Source organism: Natator depressus, chromosome 7, assembly GCF_965152275.1.
Source record: "Natator depressus isolate rNatDep1 chromosome 7, rNatDep2.hap1, whole genome shotgun sequence".
Taxonomy (NCBI): domain Eukaryota; kingdom Metazoa; phylum Chordata; order Testudines; family Cheloniidae; genus Natator; species Natator depressus.
This window is the reverse complement of record NC_134240.1, coordinates 42,902,372-42,915,566: the sequence shown is the minus strand read 5'-3', so window position 1 is coordinate 42,915,566 and position 13,195 is coordinate 42,902,372. Positions and strand designations below refer to the sequence as shown.

At 42.3% G+C, this 13,195-nt stretch overlaps 1 protein-coding gene across 2 annotated transcripts in view; it reads right to left on the bottom strand.

Moving 5' to 3' along the window:
* The window catches only part of NT5DC2 (5'-nucleotidase domain containing 2), a 61,165-nt gene that overhangs the window by 8,897 nt on the left and 39,073 nt on the right, over positions 1-13,195 (bottom strand). For both annotated transcript variants that reach the window (XM_074958264.1, XM_074958265.1), the window contains exons 10-11: positions 11,494-11,575; positions 1,568-1,654 (exon numbers count right to left, since the gene is read on the bottom strand). In XM_074958264.1, the coding sequence (XP_074814365.1) occupies positions 1,568-1,654; positions 11,494-11,575 (169 nt within the window). The remainder of the gene's footprint in view (positions 1-1,567; positions 1,655-11,493; positions 11,576-13,195) is intronic.

Genomic DNA, 13,195 nt, shown 5'->3' with positions numbered 1-13,195 from the left:
ACGAGTACCTGCCAAACAATATGAAAGCATATCAATGTCAGGAATAAGATGGGCAGTAGGCAATGGTATTACAACAAAAGATAGGCTAAGATAAGCATAGTGGGGATACCAAAACAAACTGAGGAAAGGTGATCATAAGTAAGGCTACAATTTAATCAAGGGTATTTTTAGTAAAAAAGTCATGGACAGGTCACAGGCTTCCCCCCGCCCACCTGTGATCTGTCCATGACTTTTACTAAAAATACCCCTGATTGAATCTTGGGGTGGGAGGAAGCCTGTGGCACCAGCTGTGTGTATATGGGGGGGGCGGGGGGGCTCTGAGGCCTGAGAGGTCAGTGGCTGCTCCAGCTGCCACCCGGGAAGGGGAGGAAGGGAGGAGAGAGGGGAGGGAGCCCCCCCAGCCACTGCTCCAGCCGCCCCAGGACTGCTGCTGGGAACTGCCAAACTGCGGCTGCTCCTGCCCCCCCCCGGGACTGTTTCTCAGGCGGACCCTGAGGCCAGCCACACCAGCTGATGCAGAGGTCACGGAGGTTGCAGGAAGTCAGAGAATCGGTGACTTCCACGACCTCTGTGACAAAAACAAAGCCCTAATCATGAGCAACAATTAACACGAAAAGGGAGATCACCACTGTATCTTCCAATCCATCTCTCTTCACTGCTTTCTTTCCTTCAACACAGTGGTGGTAACATAGCTCCATTCTACTCACTTTGTCCTCCAACGTTTGCCGATGGAAAGGTTTTGAGCCAGTGGTTCTCAAAACAGGGGTACACATACCCCATGGGATATGCAGAGGTCTTCCGGGGGTACATCAACTCATCTAGATATTTGCCTCGTTCAGTGTTTCTCAACCATCGCAGGACAGGTTGGAGGGGGTGGGGGGAGAGTTTGCAAGTGAAGGCCAGCTTTCAGGGCTGGGAAGCAAGGCAATTGCCCGGGGCCATGTGCCACAGCGGGCCCTGCAAAACTAAAAGTTACATGCTTCAGTCCTGGGCGGCAGGGATCGGGCACCCTGAAAAAGTAAGTACAATATTTATATTCCAATAGATTTATTTTATAATTATATGGTAAAAACGAGAGAGTCAGCAATTTTTCAGTACTACAGTGCTGTGACACTTTTGTGTTTTTATGTCTGATTTTGTAAGCAAGTAGCTTTTAAGTGAAGTGAAACTTGGGGTATGCAAGACAAATCAAAGTCCTGAAAGGAATGCAGTAGTCTGGAAAGGTTGAGAACTACTGACCTGAGCAATTCCTATAAACTCAGTCTCTTGCTACCTGCTACCTTCTCCCTACACACAGCCACACCATTCAGTTCAACAGGGCTTTGTTTTCTCATAGGAATATTCTAATTCCACTAAATTCAAAACACACTTAAACAGGAAAACTAAGTTAAAAAAGCCACAGCAGAGGGTTCTACCTGGATCAATGCAAAGGTATCTTAGTAAAAAACAGGATATAAAATTATGACAAGAATTAAGTCCTTCTTAAATTCCAGCAGACAAAAACAAAACAAAAACAAAAAATTCAGCAGTGTTGGTATTAAACAGAAGCAGACATGGTTCTACTTACTGCAAGATCGCTGTACAGATGGTCACCAAAATAAAGTACTTTGGACCCACGCCAACCTGTTAGCCTTAGAAAATCAAACAAATTTCCCTGCAAAGAGAGGGAGAACAAACAAGAATGTGAATATAAACCAAACACCTCATTTTTCTCTGCAAGTGATGACACTTCACTGTTTTGTCAAGGAGTTCAAGAAAGCAAAGTATTCGAAGTAACTTGACTTCCTAATAAGACCATGTAAAGTTAAATTCTCATGAAATAATTTAATATATAGACACTTAAAAATCTCTCCAAAAAGAGCTAGCTGCCTTTGAGAATACAATGCACCGGTGTGATAGTTATTTTGGCAATACCTTCAAGTATTAAAACAGAAATATCATTCAAAAGTCAATGTATTTGCACCATTTATATATTTTGCACTTCATTCAACTGGGGGAGTAGGACTAATTAATTTTACTTTTATAATCAAGTTTCACTTCCTGGTTCTCATGCACTGACTAGCCACTTTTCATGGGCTGTGCTGTATATACACACTGCTTACTGTATTTTTCACTCCATGCATCTGATGAAGTGGGTTTTAGCCCACGAAAGCTTATGCCCAAATAAATGTGTTAGTCTCTAAGGTGCCACAAGGACTCCTCGTTTTTGCGGATACAGACGAGCAGAGCTGCCACTCTGAAACCTGTCCCTTTTATGTAATTTGCCCTTGTTCTAATCAGATTGTCTGGCTTCCCACTACACGCATTTTTGTCTACAGTCAAGAATGTCTCAAACTAGAATACGAGTTGCTTTGGAAAGCTTTTCTAGTCATGTGCCCTGGATAAGCTCATTTACTTTACAAAAAGGTCAGAAAAGCATCAGAAGGAAAAGCAAAGTCCTTCAGGCTTCACATCAGCTTAGACAAACCCCATCTGACATCTAGCATGTGTACAATTACACGTTTCTCGCAATTGTTGCCGATTGTCACATATAACCTCCCTACTTTGTTATTAGGAAAACATGGGCAGCAGCTGCAGACATGAGGAAAACTAGAGCTACCAGATTGAATAGGTCAGAAAGGTGGTATATTTAACATCCTTAATAATCTGGTATGTTAGACAGTCAGGATAATTGTTAGAATCCTCTCTCTTTAGGTTTTAAGACTCCGATCTTCAAAGGTATTTAGGCTCCTAACTCGATTGAAATCAATGATTTTAGGAGCCTAGAACACCTTTGAGGATCTGGGCCTAAATTTAAAAAATATATATCCAGCGGTCTCAGTCAGGGCTCCAATGTCATAAGCACTGTACAGTCAGCAGGGCTGGATTTACACCTTATGCTCTCCTAGGCACAGCATCTTCAGCGCTGCGCCTCCCCTGGCTACAGCTGACCTTCGTGTTTTTGCCATAAAAAAAAAATGAAACTTTTAACCCACTTTTAACTTTTAGGCACTCCTAGGTACGTGCCTGTGCCTAACTGGAAATCCATCTCTGACAGTCACATGGTAAAATGCAATCCCCCCCACCCCAGGGAGCTTACATTCTGAATGTCAGACAAAAGGCAACAAGCGAGTGCAACAAATATAAAGAGGATGGAGGGTGAGAACACCATGGTGTTAAAATCATATTGTTACATATGGAGATAACTTGGTTCCAAGACTATTTAAAAAACAAAGAAAAGATTTATATTAACCAACTGGAGCGGACTTTTCAAGTCAATCCATCTGTTACTGTACTATTTATTCTACAAATCTATCATCCATAAACCCCATTAACTTTTACCTAACTAGCGATGACAATGCCTGCAAAGAAGCCTATAGATTCTTCCCCATTCTCCACCCCTTCTTGCCCTGCAGTAGCCCCAGCAAACCGGGCGCAGGGGTTGCGTGGCTTAATGCTCACTTGGTATTGAATGCCTATGGTACAGAAATAGGCTCTCCTCAGGAAATGCCTTGAGCCTTTATCATTACTACTCAATTATGCGTGTAGCAAAAATAACGTCTTTAACAAGCAGGTAAAGATCAATTGCCAGGACATGTACTGAAAGCCCATTTTCTCATCACTACTCCAAGTGGAAAAAAAACCTAGCTTTAAGCGTTGTTCTTATGCAGAGATTGCTTACAACCAGTCCTGTATTTGACTGACTACAAATTCATGGCTTTTCATTCATGGCTGCTGATGCCCAACAAGACAGTCTCCAACGTGCCAGAGAGGAAGCTGATTGGATGTCTAGCCCAACAGCTGAAATAAGAGACTTTAAAACACAGCTGCAAAAGGTTTCAGAACTAACCAGCAGCATCCAGATCATTTTTGACTCCTTCCCCTCCTCCCTCTCCCCCTGCCCTCAACCCTGAACAGTATTCGAGGAACTGGTGGCTGCAATGTAGAAAAGTTAGAGACCTTACAAAATGGTTTGGAAGTGCAAGGTGGTGCCATAGTGAAGAGGCGTTACCAAACCACTACAATGGCTGGTTAGAATGTCAGTTTTGCCTTTGAACTTAACAGTTGCCTCTGGATATTGTCTCAAGGATTTTACGGTTTTCTACAGCACCATTCAGACCCTGCCCTGCAATGCTCTAAGCACAGTCTGGTGTGGGGAAGTGGGATGGGAAAGGGAGAAGCATCAATACTGTAGAAACAGTGATCTGTGTGCTGTTTCCTGCTGGTTCAGGTAATGACCTGTGAGTAGCTGCAGAAGACTGACCTAGCAGTCAGAAGAGACAACAATCCTGAGCAAAGTCACTGGTTGGGTGTGGGAGGAGAGAACACACAGACCTCTGCAACTCCTTCCCCTGGATGCTCAGGGGAAAAGCTATCAAGAAAACCTGCTCTCTTTCCATGTAGGTGAAGTAGTTCTTCACCCACCCCTTTCCCTGGTTTCCATGGGATTGGGGAGCAACCTTTCCTCATGCTTGTGGGGAGGGAAGAGTCAGGAGATACTCAAGGCTTTGGGTGCACTTGCCCCTGGGGAGGGAAGGGTAAACATAGGCACCAGTCCCCTGGAAGCAGGAAATCAGACCCTACAACAGCACTAAAGAGCATGATTTCTGAGAACACCAAAGAGTGAAATCACAAGGGGGGTGGGCTAGAGAAGGAGGAGGGGGAGGGGGAAACAGAATTAGTAGTCCAAGACACAGTAGGAGGGAGGAAGAGATCAAAACATTAATATAAAATGAACTCAGAACAGAGAATGATATTGGGGAAACCCAAGACGTTGCTTCAAATCCCATGTTATAAAAGGCTTATTTGACTTGTTTATCAAGGATCTATTGAAAAGAATCTCTCCTCCTCTCCCCCAATTGCTGTGCCAGACAATATTGTTTAATCCAGAATTGGCTGCATTAACAGCAAGGTTCAGGTAAGCATTTCAATCCCTTGTAAATTCAAAACCATCTAAGCATGTTCTGATACAACTGATTTAAATCCAAAACCAACCCAAAGAACACCCATATTCGTGGGCAGAAAGTCCGCAAACCAAAACACTTTTGCAACTCAAGAGAAAAAAAAAATCCCCAGTGTCTGAACCTTTCCTAATGTCCATCTATACTCAGGAGGAGTACAAGGAGGTATGATTCCAGTTTCCTTTGAAAGTCACAAATCAAACTGGGCTTTTTAGAAAAAAAGTAGCCAAATACACCCCTTTGCAGCAATGCTGACTCTCATGCCCGTTTAAACTGAAAGCTGGAATGAGCTACTCCTTGACCCAATATTAGATTCTTCCAGCAACACAATCTTTTGCAGTAACAAAAACACAGGGAGCTACTGCCAAACTAATCAGCCATTTGGGCATCCTGTGTGCATATTGCACATATACCGGACTGCCCTCCTGTCCCATAATCATCATTATTACAAAAATCTGACCCAGCCCCATGCCACAGCATTAGCAATACTGGAGGCCTTGAGTAATAATCCTGTTGTATACTGCTCCAAGAGTCTCAAAATGCTTTGCAGACTATTAAAAGCTCACAGCAGCCCCATGAGGGAGTTACACCTATCTCCTAGAAGGAGAACAGAAGTTGAATGACTTGCCCAAAGTCATTTCCAGCACTAGCAAGGCAGCCCAGTTGTCCAGACTTTCAGTTTGCTATTGTAACCGCAAAACAGTGCTTCAGGCATATTAAAGCCGGTCAAGAATTTAGACATGCAACTTGGTATAGTACATTTCTAACCCTAAATCCTGCTCATGCTGTGCTTGGGAGCGCCCTTGGAACACCTTGCTTTTGGCAGCTTTGCGACCTACTGCATCCTCAACCAGTGGCTCCTAGCTGGCTGACAATGCTACTTTAAAGCCCTAGACCTAAGGTCACCCACTTCTTGGGAAATTCTGCACCAAAATATTAAATATTCTGTGTATAATATTTTAAAACTCTGCAAATTTTGTCAAAAATAACACTACATAATCATCCCAGTTTCAATTACTTTGGTAATTTATTTAAATACCTGTCAGCAAGTATGTCTAACACAAAACACACAAAAATTCCCCCAGGAGTTAAAGAAACCCATATGACAACTCAGTTCCTTTTTCTCTCTACCCCTTCTTCCCCCTAGAGCCCAGCTGGGGGGCCAGACACCCACAATCCTTCCCCTCCCACAGCCAATACACCTGAACCCGCTAATCCCCAGAGCCCAGCCACGAGGCCCCAAAAGCCCAGATAACCATCCCTCCGAGAGCCCAGTCACGGGCCACCCAAATACCCACACCCCTTTCTCTCGCCCACCCCCCAAGCCCAACCGTGCCCCCCCCCCCCAGCCCAGACACCCCCCCCTTCCCCTCAGAGCCCAGGGACCCAGAGGGAGAAATAGCGTGATGCTGGGCCCCATGCTTATGTGGAGTTTCCTGTGCACCACAGTCTCCTTCCCCCTGGATGTGTGGGGAACTGCAGCTGCTGGGACCCCTCTATCTCCTTCCCCAGCCCCCTTGGCAGTGTCTTCTATGTGCAAGCCGAGTTGTGCCAGGTCCAGCAAGACCCTAGTGGGAGCCAGCAGCACTGCAGCCCATTTCTGTGAGGGAAGAAATTCCACCCGCACGATGTTAATTTCTGCAAAATTCTGCATTGCGCAATGGTGCAGAATTCCCCCAGGAGTAAGGGTCCCAGCTACACTAGAGACCATATTGCTATCTATGAATTACCCAGACAGCTCTACTCCTCTGGGACACTACAGATCATGAAGCCAAGGACAAGATGTGAGAGCACTGGGGACAGTTGAGGGGGATCTGGCTGTAGAAAGAAACTCTCAGATAAGAGATTCGATTAATCTATACTCATCTTTAGGAAATGCTGCAAAAGCTTCCTCTTTGAAAAAGATTTTCTGCCATAATCAGAAGGACACTCACAGTATCAACCATCCTCCCTCCACCAAAACACCCCCACACCTTTCCCTGAGCAAAGTTTTCTATAACCTAGAAAAGACGATGACAAACACTGCATGAATCCTGCCAGGGACTAAGCTATTGCCAATCTACATTATGTGAAAGGTACTCAGATATTATAGTGATGGGTGGCAGTATAAAACTCAAAGATTGATAACTGAAGACATGGGTTAGTAAAAAGCAAGCAAGCAGACTTAGGCTGCGAAATACCTGTGGCAACTACCTAGTAAGGGAAGGGTAGTGAGGAAGGTTTGATTTGCAGAAATGAGAAAACGGGAGGCAGTGGGGTAGAAAGATCCTCTGTTATGGCACTGGAAGATGAAGGGGGCAGCAATTCCATGACCTGAGTCAACTGTCATGCCACCTGTCTGCAAGGATCTTGGTAAGCAAACTACCACTGGACTAGCTTCCAAGAGCAAGAAAATTGCACTGACTAGTCTCCTCACTACCACTGCCAGTTAGCCATTGCATGTGCATATAGCTACACTGACAACTCCACTAAATCCCTGGCCATTTGTCCAGTCACAGGAAATGGCCAATTACTCAAAATTTAGAACTGTACAGCAATTTGCAATCAACATTTCAGTTTATTTTCTCAGAGCTACAATTCACGGCAAGAGTGACATTTGTACTTTTCCATGGAGTTTGTACATTTCTTCAGGCAGCCCATGATCTAGAGTATGTTGCTAGGAGTCTGCTATTTCTGTGGTTAGCCTGTAACCACCAGTTCACAGAAGGCAGGAAATAGTGCTTACTCTGGGAACTTGCAGGAAGCTGTATTTTAAGTGTAAATTGTATTTAAATTGCCATGCTACTAACCAGAAGAAATCAGTAGCCATTCTGCAGTTACCCCTGGGAGTGGACTGATCAGCCAACAGTTTTCTCCATAGCTCATTTTCTGAGGCTGATCATTTATACTGTTTATTGTTAAAGCTCTTATTTTGGCTTTCCAACTTGTATTAATGAAGGCTAGAAATTAGTTTACAATTCCCGCACTGGGCTCTCACATTGCCAGTGTCACTTCTCGCTCACTAACATGGCCTCCAGAGAAAGCAAAGAAAGGCCAATTCTAATTGAAGTTTGGTTTCAAAAGTAAGTGACAGATTAGACACAGTCAGGTGCTTTTCAGCCCTTTCTGTGAATTTCCTAATCTGCTGAGTAGAGAAAAATTGAGGGGTTTGCTCTCTTTAGAATTAATCCTAAAAGACAAGACATGAGCAGCAGCAGTCCTCAGGATCAAGGCATAGGAAGGGCTGAGTGTTCCTATTTACACAGGAGGGGTATATAGCATTGCCTGGGAAATGGATTACAGACAATCATGCAAACCTCAAATCTTGCCGCACTTGACCATTATGTCAGTCTGGTTCTGAATAAAGAAAGGGATGCCAGTTTTCCCTGCCCACCTACTTTTCTTTAAGTGTTCATACACATGTGCAATGCTTTGCAGAGAGTAACCAATCAGTCCTCACAATATCCTCATTAGGAAGGGAACTCTCTCGTTATCTAGAGGGAGAGCATTTTGGAAGACAACAACAGTATTTAGGGTGCCAAGTACTTGGTCAGCACAGGCATCTGATTTTCAGCTAGGTAAAGAAGAAATCTGCAATCGCATTGCATGAGTCACGTACAGACAGGGATAACAAGGCGAACTGTTTTAATCATGCTGTTAGGTATCAACACTAGAGCTTTGCAAAAGCTATACAGCATCATCAGGATGCAAGATGACATGCTTTGTTCTATTTGAGACAGGGTTTTTATAAGGTGGACACCCTTTTCGTAGGAAGGTGGTCTTGTAGACCACATCCCTTCTTATTCATGCAAAGGCCATCTTTTACTACTTGCAAACAGACAACACCACAGCTAGTGTAAACAACTTACCAGAAAATAGGAAAATACTTTAAATTAATTTTTGACAGACTACTATGCATGAAATAATGAGAGTAAGCACCTCAGTACGCTATCGATAATAGTCCATGGACCAGAGCATGAGAACCCCCAACTTGGAAGATTCTTGTAAACGTAGGATTTACGAATACTACTTGGATTAAAAGATCTCAAAGTGATTCACAAGTCATTCTCACAACATGCCTATGAGGTAGGAACTCAATTTCTGGCTCTCCTATGGGACTGTGTGAGATCTTAGGAAAGTCAGGAATCTTTATATTTGTAACCACATGTAAGATTGAGTTAATACCTACCTCAGAGGCAATTACCTTCTCCTTGAGAAGCAAAAGATGCAATGTGTAAAATATAATCCATTCTGCAGGAGGATAAATGCTCCCCTTCTCAAACTGAAACAAGCCTTTTTCATCCAAAGTAGCTGAGCAGGGTCTGCTTCTAGGTAATTACAGAGTTTGATAATTGGGTCCGGTGTCTCAGCCCCTGAGCTACACAAGAAGTCCATAGGGAAAGCATGCTCAGTTGTATACTTTTCTGGACACGTAACCTGGATAACAAACTGGATCAGAGATGTGGACAAGAGACTTTTCTGCCAGGTAGTATTTTTGTGTAACTTAAGTTCTGGACCAGGCTAACAATAATCTCTCTAATACAGGGCTAGATATTTTTAAGCCATTTTATGATACTGTTTCTGCAAGACAGCTAACAAAATACTTGTATTTAACATACTTTGATCAGAGTCTCAGAGCTATGTCAGTCATCGACAGGAGCCTTAAAGAGAAGCTGTCCTTTGACCTCAGACGAGGGTAATGGCTTTGGGTACAAGGTCTCTGGAATGAAGGGTTTGAATCTTGCTCCCCCAAAGCAGGTCTGCACAAGCTCCCAATCACCCTTGTAAGCACCATCGGGACATCTGGGAGAATTCAGTAATTGGTAAAGTTATGAATCAATTTTGCTGCCTAAGAAAGCTAAGGGAATAATAATGGAGACTATCAGACACTCCCACTAAGTTGTCTCGAAAATTCCAGCTACAAAAAGGCAAATCTTTATTTTAAAGTGTTACAAAGAAGGTTACAAGATTAAGCAGAGAACACTATTGACTATTCATATAAACTGCTTATTACCAGAATCACTTTAACCCATTATAAACTATTAAATGCTCTATTGAAATTAATTATTGGAATCAAAAGCAAATATTTTCCAGTTCTCTTTTCTTCCTGTGCAAGGAAAGTAAATGAAGTCAAAATCTGCTTGCAGTTACCTTGGAAATAATAGCAGAATCTAATTCACAAGCCTGCTGCTAAAGCAAGTAGACATAGCTGTTACTGATCTTTGCCCAAATTCCTCCATATTGACTACTAGGGAGGGTAAGTGTTAAGATACAGCAGTGATGGAAAGCTTTTGGCCTGTGCAATAAGAGTATCAGAACTGAGACATATACAAGTAGAACTTGTCACTGAGGTCCAACACCGAAGATTAAAAATCTTGTCAAATCAACAGGGAGCCATGCCATTAAAGGGGCTTTTTTGCCATCACTCCCATCCTGTACTACAGAACATGGGACATAAGTCTGCAATATTTAAAAACTGGAAGACAAATGAAACGCAACAGTCACTCAAATACACAAATGGCCACATTCTCCTGTTACATTAACACAACTGCATTGACTGAAATGAGTTTGTGTCAGTATAACCAAGAGAAGAATTTCTTTCTGAAGAATGCATGAAGTACACCGTCTATTGAAGAACAGAGCAACATCCAACTTTGGTACATTCATGAAACAGAACAAAGACTGCTTTTTATTTATTTGCTATCTTAGATATTTGTTTCACTTATTGCTTTTCAAGGAGAAACTAATACATGAGAAATAGGGAAAGATGAAAGAATTTCTGATGTTCTTGGGGCAAGTCTACACACAGAAAGTGCACTGGTTTAATTAAATCGGTGTACCTTCTGTATGTGGACTCTCTTGTACAACTAGTTATATCAGTTCAGTTTGCATCTGTTAAGTGCACAAGCACAAGCTAAACTGATATAAACCAAATTTAAACTGATTTAAGAAAGTCTCCATATAAAGTTACATTGGTTTAACTAAATAGTTATATAACGAAAGATGTGACTTTTTAATAAGTACAACTGTGTTTAGACTAGGCCTTACAGTTGCAAGGGTCTTAATCAGACCTATTATCCCTAGAACAGAAGAATCCCAGTTTTAAAGATCTGAAGCATAATAGCAGAGATCTGACAGATGTACTGGAGGTTCTGAAAGTGTCTGAGAGTGGAGGTGAGGGAAGGGGATAGGATGAGTCTTCAACACCATGGGAATCTTCAGGAAGAGAGAGAGAAAAAAGAAGGAATGGAAGATGCTATCTGTAACATTAGCAACCGGTGTGTGTGGATTCTGACCCATGCCACGTGCCCTCTTGCCCTTGTCACGTAACTGAGACCAAGACTCCCTTACCAGCACTCCTGTGTTTCACACCCCTATTACACCAGTCACCCCAAATATGCAGATGAGCTATTTTTCATATCACCAAGACTGTACAGCTTTTCTACTTAAAAGAAGGGAAAAAAACTTTCACCAGGCTTTGCCAGGAACTTCGAAGAACATAGGAATTATATTAGTCCCCATGATTTTAGAGGTAATGAGCAAAGGAAATACAAGGCTTTATATTTTTATTTACCTGTTTGTAGATCTTTCCCTTTTCTAGTTTGTTTATTTTGTCCCATTGGAGTGAGCCTTTGTCATCCAATTTTCTAAAAGGTCTAAAAAGGAAACGGGGGAGCAAGAGAGTTAAGTAACTCACATTTTTCCAATGGCCATACACAGCTGTAAATCACATCATGAAGCTCCTAAATTAATGTTATGTAACTTGTACAAAGTGAATTTTAAGCAAAAAAGTGACCTTTAGCTTCCTCTTCTCATGAGAATAAAATCTAGTTCTAGCCTATTAAAGTTTTTGTATTAACCCTCCCTACACTACCATAAACACCTGAAAGGTCTGTATTGCTTTTGAGGGACCAGGAAAACAAATACTACAGTCAGGCAGTCTTTTGCCCAAACATGTTCCTACCCTGGCTGCTGTCTCGTTTTTGAGGCAAAACACACCCCATTACATACTACACTACTAGGGAATCTCAGAAGACGGAAAAGCAGCTCTTGTAGCAGCAGAAACTGGGGGCTGATGGAACGGGGATGTAGTCTCCTCTCCTAACAGTATCTTGGCCAAGAGACTCCTCTGTGTGCCATCTTGCTGGTATCCCATCAATGTAGGAGTGGTCTCTGTTTTATAGTTTCTGTCCTAGTGTTGTGACTAAAAAGCAACAGGGATGCTAGCCATTTCCTTGGGAGATTGTTCCACAGTGTAATACAGCTCATGACCAGCAAGCTCTTCCTGATATGCAGCCTTTGTTTTCTTTCACCCTATTAACCCTTATTATATGACTTGCTGGTCTGCTAACAGTCCATCTCATTTTGGGGTATGTGCCCTTCAAATATTTGTAGGATTATGTCTCCCACAACCTCACTTAGTCATTTAGCCAAATTCTACTTAAGATTAATTCATTCTCTCATAAATCATGCATATCTGGCTCCATTTACACTTCATCTTACAATTTATAGCACTAAGGCATTGGTATTCAAAAACCCCAAGGTTTACATGTTGTACGTAGATACCAAGACAAGCTGTAAATCTCTCTCATGATAATGTAGATTAGTCACCTCCTCCTGCCTGAAACGAAGGGAGGTGCCCACCTCTGAGTGGATGTTAGGTTCCTAATAATGAGGAAGGCTGACTTGAGATTAAATAAATGAAAAAATAAACATTCTGATGCCACTTTCCTATGCTATTAGGAGCATATGGATGTGAGAGGGGGAAATAAGGAAAACTAGTTTTATCTAGTATGCATATTCCAAGATACTGTACCAAGAATGCTTGTAACCCTCAGCCTTTCAGAGTACTCTCACTTTCTGATCCTGTTTTGGTATGTTACTTATTATTAGGATTTATACAAAAAAACAAAAGGGGGCATCTAACCAGAGCGGTCAAATTACAGACACAAAATTATACCATCCACAGAACAAACTCCCCTCTCCCACACACAGTAAAGCTTTGAAAGCAATTCAAACAGCATTCATTATTTAACATGGTTTATAATGATGTACAGAAACCAGAATATGAAATAAGATATAAAGGTTTAGCGCTACATAATAAGGAGCAGCGTAGTAAGAACAGGACTATTATTCACTATTTGCACAGAATCAAATACTAGGTACTGGAGATGGGCCTGGGACCGTGTCCCCATACCTAAGAGTTTCCAAACCAAGGATGATTAGAGATGGAGAAACATTATTAAAAACAGTAGTAAATTTAAGAGTTCTCTGAG